The sequence below is a fragment of the Macaca thibetana genome, chromosome 6 (assembly GCF_024542745.1).
Source record: "Macaca thibetana thibetana isolate TM-01 chromosome 6, ASM2454274v1, whole genome shotgun sequence".
Taxonomy (NCBI): domain Eukaryota; kingdom Metazoa; phylum Chordata; class Mammalia; order Primates; family Cercopithecidae; genus Macaca; species Macaca thibetana.
The window spans coordinates 1,653,296-1,677,362 of NC_065583.1; the positions used below are offsets into that span (position 1 = coordinate 1,653,296).

General features: G+C 42.5%; 2 protein-coding genes across 10 annotated transcripts in view; both read left to right on the forward strand.

Annotated features, from left to right (window-relative positions):
* Window positions 1–24,067, forward strand: part of TBC1D9B (TBC1 domain family member 9B) — a 322,522-nt gene that overhangs the window by 157,024 nt on the left and 141,431 nt on the right. The gene's annotated exons all lie outside the window — the stretch shown is intronic.
* Window positions 1–24,067, forward strand: part of RNF130 (ring finger protein 130) — a 157,848-nt gene that overhangs the window by 39,478 nt on the left and 94,303 nt on the right. For 5 of the 9 annotated variants that reach the window (XM_050794232.1, XM_050794233.1, XM_050794226.1 and 2 more), the window contains exons 3-4: window positions 8,011–8,085; window positions 18,302–18,552. In XM_050794232.1, coding sequence (XP_050650189.1) covers window positions 8,011–8,085; window positions 18,302–18,552 — 326 coding nt within the window. The remainder of the gene's footprint in view (window positions 1–8,010; window positions 8,086–18,301; window positions 18,553–24,067) is intronic. The other 4 variants (XM_050794229.1, XM_050794231.1, XM_050794228.1 and 1 more) reach the window with 2 other exon arrangements.

Here is a 24,067-nt window from a genome sequence, read left to right on the forward strand (position 1 = left end):
GTCTCAAAAAAAAAAAAAAGAAAAGAAAAGAAATCTGGATAAATGGAGAGACCTTTCCTATCCTTTGATTCCATTGTTCAATGTTGTCAAGGTGGCAGTTATCTTAAAATTGATATATAAATTCCTTGTGGTACGTACCTATGCAAATCATAGCATGTGTTTTGTAGAAATTGGTAAGCTGATCCTAAAATTATGTGGAAATGCAAAGTGCCTAGAATAGCCAAAGCATTTTGGAAAAAGAACAGCATTAGAGGACTTACACTACTCCGTTCCACAACTTTAGTAACCAAGGCACTGTGGCAGTGGTAGAAGGATACGCATATAGATCAATGGATCCCAATTGAGAATCTAGAAATAAATATATTTATGGTCAGTTCATTTTCAACCAAAGTGCCACGATCATTCAGTGAGGGAAGAACAGTCGTTGAAGCACTAGTGCTGAAACAATTGTTATCCACGTGCAAATTTAAAAAAAGAAGCCAGGCCTGGTGGCTTGTGCCTATAATGACAGCACTTTGGGAGGCTAAAGTGGGAAAATCGCTTGAGCCCAGGAGGTTGAGGCTGCAGTGAGCCAGGATCACACCACTGCACTATAATCTGGGCCACAGAGCAAGATCGTTTCAAGGAAGGAAGGGAGGAAGGAAGGGAGGGAGCAAGGGAGGGAGGGAGGGATTTGGACTACATAAAAATGACTTCACTTGGATATTAGACAAAATGTAAGAGGTAAAACTGTAAACTTTTAGAAGGTAGTCTGTGATTTTGAACAAGAAGTTCTTGCCTATGACTCCAAAAACACTGTGTATAAAAAATTAGATTTTATCAAAATTTGAAACCTTTGTCATTCAAAAGAAACCATTAAAACAATGAAAAGATAAGCCACAAACAAAATATTTTTGAATCATACATCTGATATAGGACTTGCATCCAGACTATATAAAGAACTCTTATAAATCAATAAGATAAACAACCTAGTTTTACAGTGGGCAAAGGGTTTAATAATTAGACGTTGTATTGATCATTAGACAAATGCAGTCAAAACAACAGTGCAACCGAAACAATACTGTTTCACATCCTCTAGAATAATTATCATTAAAAAGTCATACAGTACCAAGTTTTGTGGAGGATGTGGATAAGCTAGAATCCTTATGTGTTGCAAGCAGAAATGTGAAATGGTACAACCAGTTTGGAAAATAGTTTGGCAATTTATTTAAAAGTTAAACATAAAAATACCAAATGACCCAGCAGCCTGCTCCCAGATACCCGAGAGGAATGAAGACAATGACGTGTCCACGCAGAGACTTAGTCCACGCAGAGACTTACACACAAATGCTCGTAGCAGCATTGCTTATTATGGCCAGAAAAGTAGAGGCAACGCAGGTGTTCATCAACTGGTGAATAAACAAACAAGTTATATGTCCATAAAATTGAATATGGTTCAGCAACTGCAGTTGGCCCTTGATCAATGAGAAGGTTAGGGAGGGACACCTACCCACACACAGTCAAAGAGCTGCGTGTAACTTCTGCCTCCCGCAAAATTTACCTTTTTTTTGGAAATGGAGCCTCAACTCTGTCGCCCAGGCTGGTGTGCCATGGCGCAACCTTGGCTCACTGCAACCTCTATCTCCTGGGTTCAAGCGATTCTCCTGCCCCAGCTTCCCGAGTAGCTGGGATTACGGGCCCGTGCCACCATGCCCAGCTAATTTTTGTATTTTCAGTAGAGATGGGGTTTTGCCATATTGGCCAGGCTGATGTCAAACCCCTGACCTCAGGTGATCCACCTGCCTCGGCCTCCCAAAGTGCTAGGAGTACAGGCGTGCGCCACCATGCCCAACCCCAAATTTAATTACTAATAGCCTGCTGTTGACCGGAAGCCTCACTGATAACATAGGCGATTAACACATCTTTTGTTTGTTACATATGTTATGTGCTGTTATTTAAGAAAACGTTTTTAAGGAAATCCTAAGGAAGAGAAAATATGTTTACTCCTTATTAAGTGGAAGTTGGTCACATCCCCATAGTGGTTTTCATCCTTATCTTCTTCCCATTGAGTAGGCTTGGGGGATAGGAGGAAGAGGATGGTGGTCTTGTTATTTCAGGGATGGCCAAGAAGGAAGACAATTTGCCCGTAAGTGGATCTGCACAGTTCACGCTGGTGATGTTCTCAGCTGTAATTGGAATTAACTCCTGACACATGGATAAAGCTCAAAAGCATTAGCTAAATGAAAGAAGCCAGACACAAAACGCTACTATTGTATGATTCCATGTATATGAAATGTCTAAGAAAGTCAAACATTCAGAGACAGAAATCACATTAGTGGCTGTGTAGGGTAGAGGTGAGCATGAAGATTAATTGCAGTGAGCATGAGAGAGCTGGCATGTTGGCAGGCATCAGTAATCCCAGCTACGTCGGAGACTGAGGCAAGAGGCTCCCTTGACCCCACGAGTTCGGTGGGCAACTACAGCAAAACCCCCATCTTTAAAAACGAAAGTAAAACACCAAAAAGGGAACGTGTATTTTTAAAAAGGGCGGGAGTGAATTTCCTGGGCGGTGATGGAAATGACCCAACACTGGATGTGGTGATGGTTGCACATCCCTATCATTTTACTCATTGCACACTTAGAAAGATGAGTCTTGTAGGGTGTAAATTATACCTCATTAAAGCTAGTTTTTAAAAGTATAATGCAAACTAAAGTTCAAAAGCAACACACGTATAAGATCTTAAACTGAAACAGGTTTCAGTTGCATGTCCTCAAGTATTCTGACTTGGAGGGACAAAGCAAGTATTCATGAGGTGATCTTTTGTTACTTTTATTCATATTTTAAGTATTCAAGATAGAAATTAAAAGACTAGATAATGATAGAATGGTATTAAAAAGTGGACAGTGGCTGGGCATGGTGGCTCACGCCTGTAATCCCCATACTTCAGGAGGCGGAGGCAGGCGGATCACTTGAGGTCAGGAGTTCAGGACCAGCCTCGTCAACATGATGAAACCCCATCTCTACCAAAAATACAAAAATTAGCTGGGCATGGTGGTACATGCCTATAGTCCCAGCTACTTGGGAGGCTGAGGCAGGAGAATCCTTGAACCCAGGAGGCGGAAGTTTCTGTGAGCTGAGATTGTGCTGCTGCACTCTAACCTGGGCAACAAAACAAGACCTTGTCAAAAAAAAAAAAAAAAAAAAAAAAAAAAAAAAAAAGGCGGTGGATAGTGGCCAGGCATGGTGGCTCACACCTGTAATCTCAGCACTTTAGGAGGCTTAAGCGGGTATAGCTTGTGTCCAGGAGTTCTAGATCAACCTGTTCTAGACATTATAAAACCCTGTCTCTACTAAAAATACAAAAATGAACCAAGTGTGCTAGTGTTCACCTGTAGTCCCAGCTACATTGGAGGCTGAGGTGGGAGGATTGCTTGAGAACCTGGGAGGCGGAGGCTGCAGTGAGCCAAGACCATACCACTGCTCTCCAGTCTGGGCAAGAGAGCAAAGCCTGTCTCAAAAAAGAAAAAAAAAAAAAAAAAAGACGAGAGGCTAGGTGCAGCATCTCATACCTGTAATCCTAGCACTTTAGGAGGCCAGGGTGGGAAGATCACTTGAGACCAGGAGTTCAAGACCAGCTTGGGCAACATAGTGAAATCCCCTCTCTATTTAAAAAAAAAAAAAAAAAAAAAAAAGTGGACAAACAAAATGTAAAAGTAACGACATTTGCTTTGCTTTATAATTAGTAGAAACATGCTGAGTATAAGATTGAAAGATTAACTGTGAAGACGTGCCATAAACATATACATTATGTATTTTAGAGTTAGAAATGTAAGCCAAGCTACTCCAGTTTAATGAGTCTTGTTTAATCCAAAAAGTTACACAATCATTTAAATGGAAAACATGGATGTATTATTCACAAAAGCAATGGAAGTAAATCCTTTTGTTTAAAAAAAATCTGCAATATAATATTGCTTTTATTTTTAAGATTCGTAAAAGTGCCATTTTGTTTGGGAATTTGTGAATTATCTGCAAACTAACTCATCTTAGAGTGTGAAAGGATTCTTGGTTCTTGGTTAGAGCTTTTGTCCTTTTTCTTTGAGCCCTTTCTGTTTTCCCTTTGAATTTCTAGGCTGTTGCCCATTGTCTCCTGTTTTCTAGACAGAATAAATTCTTGGTTTCATTCTGCTCTCAGTGGAGATGCTGTCTGTTACATATTCATCACCTTAGAAAAACATTATTGAAATATTTCATCCAATGTATAGATCACTATCTGTTTCCATAGCTGTCTCAGTTTCTTCTGGTTGTTCATCTTCCAATATCATATTTAATAATTTATCACAGATTTTAATTTTTTATGACATAATCATTTTTAGTTATAGAAGAAAAAATCAGTTTTAGTTGGATGATATAGTACCTCTAAAATAGAGAAAAGAATTTGGCATAAATATCAAACAGTCACAAGATTGGGATTTAAATCTTAGACCAAGTTGATTATCAGCCTTGTGAGTTCGGGTAACTGAGTCCTTAAACTAGCATCCTCATCTACCTAAAAGAGGGCGATTGCAAAATTTATTGAGCTAACAAACTTGTTTAATGTGTAACAGTTGTACAATTTTTCTTATGCCTGGAATAAGCAGTAGCTTTTATAAAATTATGAAATCAATTATTTCTTTCATTTTGAGATTGGCAGTTTTAAAAACATTTCTAAGTATACTTTTCCTTCATTCTCCTGGTGTTTTTTCCGTATAACTTTCAATTGTTTAAAATATATCTAGTACAAAAAATAGTTAATCGACAGGTATAGATTTATACCTGCTATATACCAGGCATCCTGTGATGGACATTGTAGAGATTTTTAGAAGGATGTACAAGCGAGTGTCTGCTAGGAATACTTCTTCCCTTAGGGAGACACACATGCATGAAATAATTGGGGAGCCACTCAGTGCTTAGCTTGGCATACCTACATGGCGGGATCAGCATAGTAGTATTATGAAAGGGGTTCTGACTCAGGTCTGGAAGACTTCATATAGGAGGCATTCATTGTGCTAGGCCCTAAATAATTAGGACTACTTAAGATTTGACCAGAAAGAGAAAATACCCTCAGTAGGGGAACCACATGAATCAGGACTCTGGTTGGAGTAGAGGGAGTCTGAAGGAAAGGTAGAAAGTTAGGTAACTGCAGGTAAAGAGATTTGGATTTTATATGCTGATTGTTGTTTGAACTCTTGTTAGAGCTCCAAACATAAACAGGACACACATGGTACCTCTTTCCATGGAGTTACAATCAAGCAGAGAAGATAAACACTGAGTATGAAGTCATGACTGTGGGAAGTGACTTAGGTCCAAGGGGTCAGAGAGGAATGCCTTGAGGAAACGGCATCTGAATAGGAGTTGAAGAGTGGAGAAGAGTATTCTAGGCACAGGCCCCTCGGGAGTGAAGGTTCTGAGGTGGGGAAAAGCAAAACAAAAGTAATTTTAAGTACAGGAACGAGACAGCACGGCTCAACATGGTAGACAGGGTAATAGTACGTTCAGTTCCAAGCAGAAGTGTGCCTAAAGCAAGGACTGTCAGTAACCGGAGGATTTGAAAGAAGGGAGACGTGGCATCGATGCAGCCTAAGCTGTGCTTTCCAACGCGGCACTAGGGTGTGCCGTCTCACACGTGCATGTGCAGCAGCCACAGAACCGGGCAGCCAGAGCCCTGCTGAAGAATGGCAGCTGTCTCAAGCAGCTAGCAGGGTTCTTAGCTTCTTCTCTGCGGTCTAATTGGGACCTGGAAAACCAGCAGGAAGCATTGGGTGGGAGTGTGGAGGGAGCCAGTGGTGGCAACAGAAGCCCTACAAGGCGCAGTTCCCACAGGTGAAGTGTGGAGAGGAAGAGTGGAGCAGGAAGGCGTGCGTCCTGGCTGATAGGGTTCTTAATGGAGCCCGTGCTCGGGGTGGGAGAGACAGTGGTTGTGGAAAGGTCCCATTTCAGTCCGGCGAGCTGCACTAGCTGAAAGCCTGTCCTGAGAATGGGGTGAGAAGTTCACGTTAAGTAGCACAGAGAGCACACACTCCATCAGAAGCTTCTCTGGGTCTCGTCTTTTCAGCCAGGCATTCATGATAAATCTCCGGAATTATGATCCTCTTCTGACTTTTGTATGCTATAGCTCTCTGCCTTTCTGTTTCTGCTTATACTCAGAGAAAGTCATTATACAGTGGCAACTCCTTGCTTTCCAGGCTCCTCCCTCCACAGATAACCCTTCTCGCCCTGTAGGATGGTGCTGTCTACAGAAATTGAAGAACCCTTGTGTCAGAATCACATACGGTAATTGGAAAGACACTGATTCCGGGATCCCCCACCCCCCCCAGACAGTCTCAAGGGATGGACCCAGAGACCCATGCTTTCACCGTGTGCCCGTTTTGCCCCTCCCTTCATTGTAGGGCAGAAGCAGTAGGTTTGGCAGCTCTCTGTGCTGTGCATTTCAATATGAACTAGTAAGAACTGGTGAAAGTCAAAAGGAGAGACACCCAGATCACTGCTCTTACTGAGTTTGTAGTCCAAGGCTCCTGCAGTCCTCAGAGCCCTCTCTGTACCTCCATAACGGTATTGTCCTTTTCCTTTCATGTTGTCATTCTTTGCATACTTGACTGGCAGTAAGGAAAAGCCCAGAGTTTCATGAAGTTAAAGTTTGTGTCATGTCTTTTGGTTCTCTGCAGTGGTCAGCAAAATGCCCTGAACAAAATAAATATGGGTTGCACTGAAATGATTTTATTAAGATATTTAGTTTGGTTGTTAAGCTTTCTTTTCATTTAAGGCTATGTTTTATACCTAATTTTAAAATTCCACATTGGAATATAAGTATTCCATATATACTGTATGTACCAATGTAAGTGTAAGCATTTTGTTTTCTTGCCTTGTCAAGCAAGAGCTTGGTCCTGTTTATTCTAAAACATGCCCTTCACCTGGTGACTGAAGGACATCTGTGCCAGTGCCCTGTCCATGACGTCATTGACAGGAAAGGCTACTCAGTATGTGGTTTCACTTGTTACCTCTGGTTAGCAGAGTGAGTTCTTTGTCATGTAGGTAGCGGATCTGTGGTAGTGTGAAGGGGAAGTTATGGGTTCTTGGATAGTTTACAGTAATGCATACTTGTCTGAAAATTGTGGATCTGTTTTCCTGGTTTTTAAAGATTTATACAGACTTTACTGTTACTGTTTAGTCATCTTAAGTTGTGTTAAATCACTGTCTGATTGAAATAGCTGTAATTTTATCTGTATGTCTGTAAGAATTTTGTGGACATTCTTTCTATTGTTGAAAGGAAGATGAGGTAATTTAGATAAACGTGTAACCAAATAATAATGTTGTTTTTTAATCTTTTTATCAATCAGCAATATCAGATGCTTCTTACTGGGTATTTTTTTTGGATGGTTGAACAAAATTAGTTGAATGGCTCTTCACCTTTTTTCCATCATATTCTCTTAAAAACTTACTTAGTTCTATATTATCTAGCATTGAATAGAAAAATGTCACACTTTGTAAAATACAGAAGATTCACTGTGAATACAAAAAATGCTTTATGAAAACGAGTAAAAAGAAACCACCAACACACTGTAGAATACCTTTAAATATCAGTAATTTGGGCCACTTAATGTAAATCTGTGTTCTTTATTCTAAATGCCTATCGAGGAAATGAGGAATATAAGTATACCATTGTTTTGCCATTTAAAGTTTTTTAGCTTCTAATCGAATGTGGATTTAACTACCTTAGAAAAGATGGAGCTTGAAGTTGAAGTGTACTGCTATGGCAGGAAGTCAGGGTTTAAATTGCATTTATATTTTTGCCTGAGTTTGCACATACTTCTACTGTATCTTCCATCTGGTTCATACATTTTTTTAAAAAATTCATAATTATCAAAATCTAAAACTGAAACACTTAAGCAGTAGCTTTTAAAAAATAAAAATAGCCTTTAAAAAAAATAAATGCAATGGTTCCATTTTAAAACTTCCATAAGCTCTTAATTTTCCTTTTTTCTTTACATCTGAAGTAGAACTGGAGAGTGCCTCCACCAGCAGATACATGAGACTGTCCACTAGCCTTCCTTGCAGGCTCTGTGTCCCAGGTGGGTTGTTTGAAGTCGTCACTTGATTTACTTTATCTTTTCTGTGCTTCTCTTTTCTCACTGGCAGTAGAAGAGGAGGCAGGTAAAACCATATAAAGGATCTACATGGGTTTGAAATACTGTTTTAGAAATCAGTTTCCTGGTTCCAGGATGGAAGACATTCTTAACCGATAGCAGTTCATATGGTGATGGACCTGACCTTGGAGTTAGGATCTCAAGAGTTGGTCTCACTGGCACAGCTGCTAAGCAGAATCATGCAGCCTTAGGTTGTGGATGTTAGAGGTCTGGGTGGGGATCTCTTACCCCTGCAGTGATGCTTACAGTGCTTCTCGATTCAGAATGGAAGTGGAGGACAAGGCAAGTGTTCTTTTCTCTTTTCTCACTGTGACAGCATAGAGTCACAGTGCCACCAGCTGTGGCATAGAGTCCCCTGTGCCTGTGACACAGGACTGTGACAGCATAGAGTCCCCTCCCACAGGGTTTCCAGACACCCCCAGGAGAGCTTTACTGCCCCTGTTGAGACCTACTGTCAGATGAGACCCACTGTCAGATGAGACCCACTGTCAGATACTTACGTTTGAGGAGCATTTAGAGGAAGAAGGAAAAGGGGCCCCTCATTGGTGAAGGGAGTGGGAATGGCCAAACTCATGAAAAAATGGTAGGCTTTTATATTTGCCTACATACTAACAGTTCTGCTGTTCTTTATTTCTTTCTGAATTTCCAAGTTTCCATTTGGTGTCATTTCCCTTTTTTAAAATCATTTCATGCAGCACAGATCTCCCGATGATGAATTCTCTCAACATTTATTTATCTGAAAGTGTCTTTTTTTGCCATCATTTTTCAAAGACAGGTAGAAATTTTTGTGTGACAGAATTTTCCTTTCAGCACTTTAAAGGCGTTGTTTTGTTGTTTTCTGGCTTACGTTTTTTCTGATGAGAAATTGTTCGCTTTTATATAATGAGTCTTTAAAAAAAAATACTTTACTTTTTAGAACAGTTTTACATTTATGGAAAAATTGTGAGGATAGTACAAAGAATGCCCGCAAACCCCGCACCCAGTTTCCTCTGTTAGGTACCATGTGAGATGTTGATTTGTTGTACCACAGTGAACTAATGTTGATACATAATTATTAATCAAAGTCTATTACTTTATTCGTATTTCCTTAGTTTTCACCTAGTTTTTTTTCTGTTCTAGGATCCCACCCAGGACACCACATTACATTTAGTCATCATGATCCATTAGTTTCCTCTTGGTGTGATACTTTTTCAGACTTTGCTTGTTTTTGATGACCTCAACAGCTTTGAGGACTGCTGTTCCAGCATGTTGTAGAACGTCCTTCAACTGGGACATGTTGGATAATTTTCTTATAATTAGGCTAGGGATATGGGGTTTTGGGAGGAAGACTACAGGGATTTATAAAGTACCATTAGCATGCATCCTGTCGTATCGAGTTTACGTGCTGTCAGTGTGAGGTACCACTGGTGATGCTGACTTCGGTCACCTGGCTGAGGTAGTGTCTGTCAGCTTCTCCACTGTGAAGTTAACTCCTGTTTTCCCCTTCCGTACAATAACTTCTGACATCACTGAGTACAGCCCACACTTGGAAAGTGGGGATTTATGCTCCATCTCCCTTAGGGTGGAGCATCTACAGAATTATTTGGAATTTTTGTGCATGGGTGATTTGCCTCTGCTCCATTTATTAATTTGTTCAGTCATTTATTTGTATCAGTATGGACCCATGAGAATTTATTTTATACTTTGGATTGTAATACAGTATAACTTTGTTACTCAAATTATCCCATCTTTGGCCACTGGGGATTCTTCGTGTTGGCTCCTGTGTCCTTTGACATGCCTCCATTGTTGTGGGTGTTGGTTTTTTGTTTTTTTGTTTTGGTTTGGTTTAGTTTTTGAGCACTTTCTTACTTTCTGGTGCTCTAAGATGTGCCAGGCTCCTTTTGCATATATTTTCTGCCCCTTGAACATTATTGAACTTAATCAGTAATGACACATCAGTCCTAGAATCAGCCATTTTTCCAAGGAACCCTGGTTCTGTTTATTGGCAGAGTAGTATTAAAAACCAAGATCCAGGCATTAGATGTGATGTTACTGCCGAGATGCCTGTTGCTTCTGGGCCTTCTCAGCTGACAGAACAAGGAAATACATGCATGTATCCTAACTCCTGCATATATACATATCTATAAATATTTCTTTTTTTTTTTTTTTGAGACAGAGTCTCACTCTGTCGCCCAGGCTGGAGTGCAATGGCGCGATCTCCACTCACTGCAAGCTCCGCCTCCCGGGTTCACGCCATTCTCCTGCCTCAGCCTCCCATGTAGCTGGGACTATAGGCGCCTGCCACCATGCCTGGCTAATTTTTGTATTTTTAGTAGAGACGGGGTTCCGCCGTGTTAGCCAGGATGGTCTCGATCTCCTGACCTGGTGATCCGCCCGTCTCGGCCTCCCAAAGTGCTGGGATTACAGGCGTGAGCCACCGCGCCCAGCCTCTATAAATATTTCTATCTGTAATCATCTGTGTTGATGTTAAGCTAACAATGAGTTCATACTTAGGTCTCCAACTTTAATACATTGCCACATGGATCATTGTAGCTCTCTCTCCTTTCTTATCACTGAACTCCCACTCCTAAATGAAAAACCTGGCTCTTGCCATCCTACATCTATTTACTTAATTATTCAGTTCAGTGAATTCTCAGATTTATAAATTCTTTAATGTAAATAACAGATTTGGAGGCCTTTTAGAGTTCTAGTGCCTGGTGTGAAAGCTTCTGTAGCCCACTTTCCTCCCAACCTAAATCTCCCTTGGTTAGAATGCCTAACTCTGTACTTATCATTTCTTTTCCCACTCATTTAAAATTCTTTTATCAAAAACTTGTAAGAAAGCATAAATGTAAGCATCTTACTTGAAAGGGGCACAAAACTGGGGAGGTGAAATCTTGAAACATAGATAAGAGGAAGTATTCATTAAGTAAACCTGCACATGGGTTAAAACGAGTATAGCAAAGGTTTGTGGAGATGTGGCTTAAGTGACAGTTCAAGTGGAGAAGGAGAATGCTTGGGAACCTTCAGTCATGTGAACTCCGTGTATGCCGATGTATGCCGTGGCTTCAAAAAATTCTATTGAAATCTTACGCTGTATCCCTGTGGACACAATCAGATGTAGGGAGATGTTAGTGTCATGCTACTCTTGATACTGAAAGTATTGTATTTGTAGTTAACATTTACATAAGTGAAGACACTGGAAAACCAGTGTCCAGAAAAGAATAGGATAGGAAATCTCTGTGCACAGGGTCTTATGAAGCATAATTTAGAATGTCAGCGTCATAATGAATAATGTTAGTAGCTGTTTTAACCGATTGAATGAAATAGGAACCATGAATCTATACTGATCTAAAAAGTAAAAGTAAACTGAAGGTTTCATGAGGATGGAATATTTACCTAGCCTCAAAGCACCTCCCCACAGAATACATACTAATTACAAAGGGAAAAAGAGGAACTTCACGGTGCAGATGCCTGGAGGAATCACCTTTACCGAATTATCAAACTGGACTTTATCAGTAATGGCAGATAAAAAAAGCTGTGGGCCGCCTGGCGGTGCACACCGCGAAGAGCACGGTGGGCCGCCCGGCGGTGTGCGCTGTGAAGAGCACTGCCTCACCTCTGTGTCGTTACTGCCAGCAGCACCTGGCCTGAATCTAGCACAGGGAAATACCTTCTACAGATCAACTGGGCCATGGGTAGTCTTCAAAAGTGCTAAGGTCACAAACACCAAGAAAGACTGAGGGACAGTTGCAGACAGACGGACATGGCTGTGACGTGACGACTGAGTGCAGCGTATGACTCTGATCTGAGCTGCTGTGAAGGACCTTATTGGGAAAGTCGCAGAAGCTTGGATGGACTTTGGGATTAGATGGTAGTGACACATCTGTGTTAAGCTCCTTATTTGGGGGTTGTATTCTGTTTATAAATTTGTTTGTAGGAAAATGCCAAATATTCGGGAGTGATGAGGCGTCATGCTAGCAACTTACTCTTGAATGGTTCTGGGTTTTTTAGAAAGAGTTTTTATATGATATTTCCAATTTTTCTGTAAGTTGTAGATTATTTAAAAAAAGATTTTGTTTTTTTTTTTAAATGAATGATTTGGGACTCTAGAATTAGTATGGAAAAAGACTGAAGTGGGGTCCCGGGGAGGCTGTCTTTGAACATTTTAAGAATTGTTATGTCAAAGAAGAATTCTCATTGATTCCAGGATGTGCAACTTAAAGTGGGAATGTTTCTTATATCCGATGACATCTTAGAATTTCTTGACAGATTTTTTTCTTCATGATACATAATGATGTACCTTGTGGTTGATGGTATTTTATACATCAATAAATGAAAAACAGGTTTTATTCAGTGGTGTTTTTCCAGAGGAGAGAACCAAGAGCCACAAACAGACATTTAGAAATTTAGATTTTGGCTGTGTGCGGCGGCTCACACCTGTAAGCCCCGCACTTTGGGAGGCTGAGGTGGGCGGATCACAAGGTCAGGTGATCAAGACCATCCTGTCAGGTGATCGAGACCATCCTGGCCAACGTGGTGAAACCCCGTCTCTACTAAAAATACAAAAAAATTAGCCGGGTGTGGTGGTGTGCACCTGTCATCCCAGCTACTCGGGAGGCTGAGGCAGGAGAATCGCTTGAACCTGGGAGGCAGAGATTGCAGTGAGTTGAGATTGCGCCACTGCACTCCAGCCTGGCCACAGACTGAGACTCCATCTCAAAAAAAGAAATTTAGATTTTAAGGAAAGAAGACTTGTCTAACACTTAAATCCAGGTGACCTGCGGATAGAACCGCTCAGCTGAGAGGGATCAGTAATTTATAGGAGTTCCTGTACTGTGTTGAAAGTTGGCAGCCCCTGGGAACTCTTAACTGAGAGTCTGTGGCTCTCCACCGATTGGTGGCTTGTCTTCAGTGCCCACCCGCATTCTGCCTCTGTGTGAAGGAAGAAAGCTTTCTGTTCTGGGCAGGGCCTTGCTCTTGCCCCCTTTTGTTTCTCTTGACATACAGTCAAGAGATAGCATAAGAAGAAAAGCTGACATCCGGGTGCTGTACAGTGGCCCCTTGGCCCTACTTGTATGTGATTGAAGAACTTCCTGCTCAAGGAAGAAAGAATAAAAGACCCTTGGCTTTTGGCAACAGACTGTAGCCCAGTGTCCTCAGGAATTATCAGTGAGTGACTACCACTCAGTAGCTTACACATTCGGCTTCCCAACAGCCGCATGGCAGGAGGCTCAGGTTCAAGCATTAGCAAAATTACAAGTTGGTCATTGCTGTGCATCTGTGGGCGCTGAGGGGTACTGTGGTGGTGATGTACAGCACATCCAAACCGGTCACTTCCACATGGGGAGACTTCAGTTTCAGTTTTGTGCAGCAGACCGTGTTCCTCCTCTCCATAGTCATGTTCTTCCCCTCCTGTCACTGCTCCCTGTTCATCAGAGGTCCTGCCACCATCCTGGGCAGCTTCAGAATCCACCTGGAAAGTGAACACCTAACCAGAGATTCCTTCCACAGACCCTTCAGCCATTCTACTTCTCCAGGAGCCTGGTCCCATAGCTGCTCCCTGGGCCTCATCATCTCCCAGGATTGTTACAGCTCGAGTTGCAAACTTCTGTGTCCTGTACCCTGACCAGTGCCTCTTCCCTTTCTCCCCCTGTCTTCAGTAAAACTGTCATTCAGTTTTATTGAAGCTTCCAGTTCCCGGACCCTTTCTTAGTTTTCTCCCAGTTTCCCTCCTGGCTTCACCTCTCCGTCCTGCCTAGACTGCATGAACCACTATTCCAGTCACTTTGCCCAACAGTTTCACTGGGTCAGAGAGGGTTCACTGTCCCGTGTCTCACTTACCCTCAGGGCCGTTTGGCTCCCCAATGCTTGAGTGTCCAGTGAAAGAGTTTGGACTTTATTTGTTTGACAGAAGGGATACATCAAAGGCTTTTCAAAGCAGAGTGACAGGGCAAATCTATATTTTAGGAAAACTGACAAGTCTAGCAGGAAATCTATAATTGATATAACCTCCATCTGTCAGAATTATTGCTATATTCATTTCATAAAAGAATGTAGAATGTGTCTGTTTTTCCCCCTTGAGTTCTTTAAGGGATCAGTGAAGAGAAAAATGAGGACTGGGTATGAAGCACTGAAGGTATTGTGGATAAATGTTTGAGAAGGACTTTCATTAAGTCAGTGGAGTGAGATGAGAACTCCTGGGAGTAGGAGCCAGCAGGACCCACGGAGACACAGGCAGCCAGGGCTCTGCCCCATGCCCAGCTTGACCCTGAATACACCTAACTCTTCCCTCAGCAGCAGTCCTTCTGGACCGTCAAAGATTTTTTTTTTTTTTTTTTTTTAAAACGGAGTCTCACTCTGTCGCCCAGGCTGGACTGCAGTGGCGTGATCTCGGCTCACTGCAAGCTCCGCCTCCCAGGTTCACGCCATTCTCCTGCCTCAGCCTCCTGAATAGCTGGGACCACAGGCACCACCACCACTCCCAGCTAATTTTTTTCTATTTTTAGTAGAGATGGGGTTTCACCGTGTTAGCCAGGATGGTCTTGATCTCCTGACCTTGTGATCCGCCTGCCTGGGCCTCCCAAAGTGCTGGGATTACAGGCATGAGCCACCGCGCTCAGCAGTGTTTGCCCAGGGCTTGGGACATGGGAGTAGTGGGGCATGTCCCAGATATGCTTTGATACTTACAGTGTTGCAGTCTAATTATTTTTATTATTTTTATTTATTTATTTTTTGAGACGGAATCTCGCTCTGTTGCCCAGGCTGGAGTGCAGTGGTGCGATCTCGGCTCACTGCAAGCTCTGCCTCCGGGGTTCATGCCATTCTTCTGCCTCATTCTCCCGAGTAGCTGCGACTACAGGCGCCCGCCACCACGCCGGGCTAATTTTTTTGTCTTTTTTAGTAGAGACGGGGTTTCACTGTGTTAGCCAGGATGGTCTCGATCTCCTGACCTCATGATCCGCCCGCCTCGGCCTCCCAAAGTGCTGGGATTATAGGCTTGAGCCACCGCGCCTGGCCTATTTTTATTTTTTATTTTTTTTAAGATGGAATCTCGCTCTGTCACCCAGGCTGGAGTGCAGTGGTGCGATCTCAGCTCACTGCAAGCTCCGCCTCCCGGGTTCACACCATTCTCCTGCCTCAGCCTCCAGAGTAGCTGGGACTACACGGCGCCCGGCTAATTTTTTGTGTTTTTAGTAGAGATGGGGTTTCACCATGTTAGCCAGGATGGTCTCGATCTCCTGACCTCGTGATCCGCCCGCCTCAGCCTCCCAAGGTGCTGGGATTACAGGTGTGGGCCACAACACTACGATCTAATTATTCTTAACTCTTATCAGTCACTGCCTGCTCTGACTGGGCCTTTATTCTGATGCCTACATATCCTTCGGCGTGTGTATCCCTCCTGAAGCTGGGCCAGAGCTCCTCAGATCTTTAAAAGTCAAGTGTCTGAGGCAGCTTTAGGTCAGGGTCTTTGAACCCTATCAGGCTTTAGGGGTGGAATTTGGGGAGAAGGCCCTTTCTCCTAGGAGGGGACTCCTATATAACTTTCACCAGATTCTGTAAGAGATTTAAGACCTAAAATGGCTAACACTCCAGTCCTTTGCAAGTGTCGGTGGTGGACTTTCGTTCTGCTGGCCTCTCTGCTGTCCTCCTGCCTGGTCGGCAGGGTCGGGCTCCTCTGCCCGGCTCTTGTCTGTGCTGTTGTAAGGACGCCACTGCGAGCAGCTTCTCTCCCTAGTCCGAAAGGTTCCCCTTTGCTCCTGAAGGCACGTGGATTTTTGCATCAAGAGCAGGTAATTCTCTACTCTCTTTAAGAGGTGAAAGGAGCCTTATCATAGTATGTGTTCAATAAATATTGTTGAATGGATGGTTGAAATAATTACACACTTCTTTTCCCAAACAGCTTCCCTGTTGAAATTAGTTGGTGTTCTTATTTAGTGTTCTTTGAATAGAATTACATGGATTGGTTTCCTTGGCTACCTGTTCAGCTTTCCCTACTCCTTTTCCAGCTTGAGTCTTCAAGAGGGAGCCTCAACTGATTTCTAAAACCATTTGTACCTGGTGTGATTATAAAGCAATGAGACTGATTGTCATATGTTGTTTGTGGGATCCGTCTCAGTTACTTTATAGCCATACCTGGTATCTTATACCACAGATCATGGCCTGTTGAACAACATTTTAAAAGAGATTTCTAAAGGGAAATTTAAAGTGGCTTAGCATTATTTTATGATTGTCTCTAACTTACTGATGAAAACTCTTATTTCAGGAAGGTAATTAGATGTTAATTAGATGTTTATTGCTTGCTTTAATTTTATAGTTTTTTTGTGGATTTTTAATCAGTATTCTGATAAACTGCTCTTCTAATAAAGTGGCTGTAAGAATTTTGAGTAAGGTAGTAAAAAGGTGTATGTTCCATTGGGTTACATTTTCTGTAAAACTCCTTTTACTGTTACATTTCTCTTCTTTTTTTTTGAGGGTCTCACTCTGTCACCCAGGTTGGCATGCAGTGATGTGATCTCAGCTCACTGCAGCCTCAACTTCCTGGACTCCAGTGATCCTCCCACCTCAGGCTTTAGGGGTGGAGTATGAGGAGTACTCCTGAGTATCTGGTAACACAGACATGTGCCACCATGCCTGGCTAATTTTCCTGTTTTTGTGAGAGACGGGGTTTCGCCATGTTGCCCAGGCTGGTCTTGGACTCCTGAGCTCAAGCAATCCACCTGCCCCAGCCTCCCAAAGTGCTGGGATTACAGGCATGAGCCACTGCACCCAGCCTTGTTGAATTTCTTTTTCAGTTGCATGTAGTCTTCTGTGACTGCATGTAACACAGTGGTTCTTTTAGCTAAATATGGTAAATGAAACATGTAAAACCAAAATATTTCAATGTGTTATTCATTGAAGAAGCATTGAAAAGGACAAGTTTTGGGGACTTTTGCTTGTTTGTTTTGTTGGTTTACATTTGTATGTACAAACCTTATTCAGATTCAAATAAGTGGTTATAATTTTATCTTTCCCAAAATAAAATATTTATTTCCCTTCTGCTGACCCCTAGTCCCTCTTAGAGTCTCTCTGGAGAAGGCAAATGTAGAAGTTATATGTTGCCACCAGCAGCTTCAGCTTGTGAAAGGACAATTGCTGATAGATTGATAGAAGTTTCTCTGTTTTCTTAAAAGACACTGGGAAGTTATTTCCCTTGTGGAGGAGGAAAGGGATAGCAGTTTCCTGCTGTCCATAGGAATAGATGTTCAATTCCTCTAATGTTACTACTTCTGGAAATTATATAGGGGAAAGGTCTAGGTAACTATAAAGCAACTTAAGACCATCGTCGTAATTAACTTACATAGCCTGTGACTGTGGGCAGACTTCTGGACAACTGTTAGAGGCTGGAGGTATTTTGATGCCAAACTAGTCCAGAATGTTGAAGCCTGGACCTGTCTCTGGAACATTTGATTTCCAGAAGAGTTCTGGGGTAAACTAGCAAGGAGCCTCGCTCCACTCAAGTCCGGACATAAGACCCAAGTTAGTTTCAGATGTCACTAATAAAAGGTACCACCATTTGGCACTTTGTAGCTCTGTTACCAGCTGTGTGTCCTGTGTCTCGGTGAGATTAGAAAGCGTGGTATCCTGTACTTGTTTTTGTTCCTTGCGCTAGTTCTACAGACAGTGGGTGCTCCATGAATGTTCCTAGATTAGTGCAAGAAGTACCAATTTATGCTATAAAAACAGCACTTTACTCCATTTCTTAAGGAATTAAGACTTTCTGAAGATCATTTTAAATTAGAAAAGATTTTACAGTGTAAATCTACCATGATGTTGATACACTTCTGTTGCTGTATAATGTTATATTGCTGTCTGTTGTCACATTTGGTTGGTTTAATACTCTTTTTTAAATGTAGTTGTCAGACAAGTTAATATGGTTCTTAACACTGCAATCGTTCTATGCCTTATGTCTGTTTAAGTCTTAAGTACCACACAACAAATTACATGTTCCCACTTGGTGCCAGCATACCCAGCTGCAGCTTCATTTCAGTTGAGAAGTGGAGTTCCCATGCCCTTTCCATTACCAGATATTACGGTAGTTACCTAAGTAGTGTGTTTATATATTTGATGTTTCTATAAATTTTAAATGTCACTTGAGTTATATATTTATTTTATATTACAGGCACTGGAGATATTATTGCTGTCATGATAACAGAATTGAGGGGTAAGGATATTTTGAGTTATCTGGAGAAAAACATCTCTGTACAAATGACAATAGCTGTTGGAACTCGAATGCCACCGAAGAACTTCAGCCGTGGCTCTCTAGTCTTCGTGTCAATATCCTTTATTGTTTTGATGATTATTTCTTCAGCATGGCTCATATTCTACTTCATTCAGAAGATCAGGTACACAAATGCACGCGACAGGAACCAGGTGAGCTCAGTACTCAACAGTGATTGGTTCTTACCAGCCAGAGTTCACAGACATCTGTCGTGTCCATGCATCTTACTAATATGTTTTTTCTTTTAAAAAATGTTGTTACCTTACTCAGTCATTTTAATATGTTGAAAATGTCTACACAAGTATTTAAGGGATATTTAAAATAACCTAAAGGATACTACATTTGTTGTGATCACCTAGAATAGTCTGTTCAGGTAGATAGCTTGATATCATAGTATTATCTAGATAATTCTATTAATTTGGAGAAATATCACATAGTTGCATTTTTAAACTAGTAACTTTGGATGTTTCTGGAAATGGGAACTAGGAGGGGGGTTAGGGAGACTTCACATTACCCCTTCCTGTGTGAAATTCTTTCCCATGTGAATTTTGAACTGGGAAAGTATTATCTATTTAGAAAACGAAATCAGTGAAAAACCTCTGTCATCTAAGCTCAGACATGGTTGGTACGGGTGAGGTGGGGAGGACCAACAGAACACATTTCTCTGGATAGTCATCCTAGAAGTTCCGTTGACAGCACGTCTGAGGTGCTCAGGGAATTTGGGTTGAGTGAATAAACCTAGGAAAAGCAGTGTGCTTCCCTGGTATGAGGGCCTGGAGACGGTGGCTCTCAGTTGGTAACTTAAGTTTGTTTGATGTGCTGTGGACAGAATACCCACCCTAGGAGCCAGGTTCGGGCTGTTAGGTCCCTAGCCTAGACTTTGCATGTGGAAAACTAAGAAGTGACTTGCTTGGAGAGTGGTTTGAAGCCAATTTTTGTATAACGCTATCTTCTCCTAACACAGTACATTCAAATCCCTGTGGGGACAGGGACACTGGGATTTTTATCCTTCCTCTTTCTAGTGGAAGCAGCACAGACTTTGGCACAGAACCAGTCTCAGCTCACTCCCCTTCTGTGCCGCCGGTTTCCCATGATCCCTCATCCCTGACGGACAGTTTATTTAGCATCTCAACTTCTTTCTTCATCTGAAAGTAGATATAAAATACCCAAACACTGTAGTTTATTGAAGCTTTATGTGCCAGGCTCTGCCTGTGCACTTTTAATTTTTTTTATTTTGATAATTTTTATATTTGTAATTTTAGACTTAACAAAAATGTGCAAGATAAGTGTTAGGTATTCCCCTCACTCAGATTCTACAGCTGTTAATGTTTTACTATATTTCCTTTTCTAGGTATCTATACTTTTTTAATTAAAAAAAATTTTTTTTAAGAGACAGGGCCTTGCCCTGTCGCTCAGGCGGGAGTGTGGTGGCAGTCATGGCTCACTGCAGCCCCAACTCCTGGGCTCAAGCGATCCTCCAGCCTCAACCTTCTGAGTAGCTAGGACTGACGGTATGCATCACCATGCCTGGCTAACTTTTTAATTTTTTGCACAGACCAGGTCTTGCAGTGTTGCCCAGGCTGGTCTCAAACTCGGGCTCAAACGATCCTCCCACCTTGGCCTCCCTAAGTGTTGGGATTATGGGTGTAAACACCATCCTCAGCCTTTGTATATATACCTTAACAAAACTATTTGAGAGTAAGTTTGAGATATGATGCCATGTTACCCTTAAATACTTTGTTGTATATTTTTAAAAACATTCTCTTACATAACCATAGTGTGGTTGTCAAAATCAGTAAATTAGCATTGATATAATACATTATCTGATTGATAGACCTTTCTTGGGTTTTGTAAAACTGGCTCAATAATGACCTTTATAGCAGAGAAAATCCTGGATTGATTGGAGCTCATTGGATTTTGCATTCAGTTGTCTCTTCTTACTTGGTTTTATGACATTGACGTTTCTGAAAAGTACAGATCAATTATTTTCTATTTGAGTTTATCCGATGTCTTATGTTCCTTCATGATTAGTTTCAGGTTATATGCATTTCAGGAAAATGTAGATTTGCTTGCATTTGTAAGAGATAATACAAATACAAAGAGGTCTCTTATCCCCTTCACTCATTTTCTCCCTGAGTAAAAACATCTTGTATAACTGTGGTCAGTATCATAACCTGGAAATTGGCATGGATAAAATCCACTGATCTTCCTGAATACACTGAAATCTCCCCATCTCTCCAGTTTAATTTGTACTTATTTGTGTGTGTGTATGTGTGTCTGTCTTTAGTCTGTGCAGTTTTGTCGCATGTGTAGATTCACGTGACCAACATCACGGTCAGGATACAGACCAGTTCCGTCACAAGGGTCCCTTGTGCTGCTCTTTTATAACCAAACCCCTTCCCTAATCTACCACTCATCGGTTTCTTATCTCTATAGTTTTGTCATTTCAAGAATGTTAAATAGGTGGAATCACGGGCCGGCCGCAGTGGCTCACACCTGTAATACCGGCACTTTGGGAAGCCAAGGTGGATGGATCACTTGAGGTCAGGAGTTCAAGACCAGCCTGGCCAACATGGCAAACCCCATCTCTACTAAAAACACAAAAACTTAGCTGGGCAAGGTTCCGTGCGCCTGTAGCCCCATCCATTCAGGAGGCTGAAGCACGAGAATTGCTTGAAGCAGAGGCTGCAGTGAGCCGTGATCGTGGCACTGCACTCCAGCCTGGGTAACAGAGTAACACCCTCTCTCAAAAGGAGAAAAAAAAGTAAAATCTCTAAACTACTGGAAATTCAGCAATATGCTTCTCAATGATGTGTAGATAAAAGAAATCTGAAAAGAAAAAATACATAGGACTGAATGAAAATGAAAATATAGCATATCAAAATATGTGAGGCACAGCCTTAAAGAAGTGTTGAGAGAGAAATTTATAGCCCTTAATTCTTACTGTAGAAAACAGCAAAGCCTTCAAATAAACAAATCACAGACTTAAATGTAAAACATAATATAAAACTTTCAGGAAAAATAGTAGAAAATCTTTGGGATATCTAGGGATAAGTAAAGAGCTTTTAGACTTGACACCAAAAGCACAATTCATAAAAGAAAAAATTAATAAACTTCATAAAAAGTAGAAATTTTTGCTTTTTGAAAACCTTGTTAAGAGGTTGAACAAAACAAAATACAGACTGCAAGCCACGAGGTCAGGAGATCGAGACCATCCTGGCTAACACGGTGAAACCCCGTCTCTACTAAAAATAAATGCTAAGAAACAAGCTTGCTGTTTGTGGCCTGCACCCGATGGTGATTACATTTACTCCTTCATTATGTTTACTCCTTTCCTGAGTGCAGCGGTATGATCTCAGCTCCGTGCAACCTCCACCTCCTGGGTTCAAGTGATTCTCTTACCTCTGCCTCCCGAGTAGCTGGGATTATGGGCATATGCCACCATGTCTGGCTAACTTGTATTTTTTGGTAGAGATGAGGTTTCACTGTGTTGCCCAGGCTGGTCTTGAACTCCTGACCTCAAACGATCCTCCCACCTCGGCCTTCCAGAGGGCTGGGATTACAGGTGTGAGCCACCGTGCCCTGCCAAGATTTTGCTATTATCTTTGTGTTACTGATTTCTAGTGTGATTCCATTATGCTCAGAGAAATACTATATGATTTCAGTCCGCTTCTGTTTCTTGAGGTTTTATGATCTAGGATGTGGTTTGTCTTAGTCAGTGTTTCTTTGGTGCTTGGAAAAAATATTCTGCTGTTGGGTGGCGTGTTCTCTGGATGTTAATTAGACCAGTGTGCACAGTTTCCTTCCTGAGGAGCGGGCTGGGAGAGCCTGTTCCCACTGGGCTCTGTGAGACCAGGGCGGGAGGGGGATGGTGATTTTTCCTTTGGCGCCTGGCTGGAGTAGAATGAGCATTACCCAGGTGTTTTCTGATGTTAGGCCGTTCTTCTCCTGGTATTTTGGCTAGAGGAGTTGGGCTTTTCTTGGCTTTTTCTGGGGCGGGGTGGTGGAGTGCTCTGGCGGTGGGGTGCTCTGGCGGTGGGGCGGGGTGGTGGGGTGCTCTGGCAGTGGGGTGCTCTGGCGGTGGGGCGGGGCGGTGGGGTGCTCTGGCGGTGGGGGTGCTCTGGCGGTGGGGTGCTCTGGCGGTGGGGGTGCTCTGGCGGTGGGGGTGCTCTGGCGGTGGGGCGGGGCGGTGGGGTGCTCTGGCGGTGGGGTGCTCTGGCGGTGGGGTGCTCTGGCGGTGGGGCGGGGCGGTGGGGTGCTCTGGCGGTGGGGGTGCTCTGGCGGTGGGGTGCTCTGGCGGTGGGGTGCTCTGGCGGTGGGGGTGCTCTGGCGGTGGGGTGCTCTGGTGGTGGGGCTGCTCTGGTCCTGTTGGCAGTTCCAGGTTGGAGGCTTCTGCAGCACATTGTCAGAGATCTGTGGGGGAAGGAAGGACGCTTGGAACCCACCACCGGTTTCTCATGTCTTGAGGACCCCAGACAGCCCACCTCCTTTTCCCTCCTATAACATGTAATAGTTTGGGAAAAAAAACAAAACTAAAGATTTGTTTTTAAAATATGTTGACATATGAAACACTGAAAGTAAAATGATAAGGAGCTGCTCTGAAGCGGTGTTCTTGACAAGCAAGCCTGTAGCAATGGACTGCGTGCAGCACACCCCGAGGACGTTGGAACAAAGGCTCACAGTTGTCCCAGGAGCCTGCTATTGGAAGATAGTGCTTTAATTAGCACCCAGTGTGGGGCCTGCGGGTGATGAAGGAGTAAACGTAATCGCCATCTGGTGCAGGCCACAAACAGCGAGCTTGTTTCCTAGCATTTATTTTGCGGCTGACTGCATGCAGGATCCTTCCAAAGCATCTCTCTCCAGATGCTACTGTGGTGGAAAGTGATGTTCTGACCTTTTTTCCTCCTTCCGTTTTCCCTAAGGTTGACAAATGCTTGATGAAATTTTTATGTGGCTTAAAAAGCTTAGCCTATTAAAGTTTAATAAGAAGGTGGCAACAGCTAGACTGGTTGAAACCTTTGGCTATTTTAAAAGAGAAGCCAGAATATTAGCAAAGGAAAACCAGTGAGTTTAAGGACAGACTCTGATTTTCTCCCACGAACTGTTTTTGTTTTTGTTTTTTGAGACTGGGTCTCGCTCTGTCGCCCAGGCTGGAGTGCAGGGGCGTGATCTTGGTTCACTGCAACCTCTGCTTCCTGGGCTTAAGCGATTCTCCTGCCTCAGCCTCCCGAGTAGCTGGGACTACAGGTGCCCGTCACCATGCCTGGCTAATTTTTGTGTTTTTGGGAGAGATGGTATTTTACCATGTTGGCCAGGCTGGTCTCAAACTCCCAACCTCATGTGATCCTCCTGCCTTAGCCTCCCAGAGTGCTGGAATTAAGGCATGAACCTCCACACCCGGCCGCCACAAACTGTTACCATGAAGCAGTTCTTCCTGTAGAACATGTTGCCAAAGAGGTCCATACGTTGTAAATAACTTTCTAAACATAGTAAAATGCTCACAATTGAGAACATTTTACGTGTGATATAAGAATCTAATGCTTTGGCTTTTCAGTTCATGGCTGAGTGTCTGTGGTTTGCTCTTCCTGGAAAACTATCAGAATGCATCTAATTACTATCTATAGGTCTAGATAGTTCAGATTCCCACTGATGGTAAACTTAAATGTC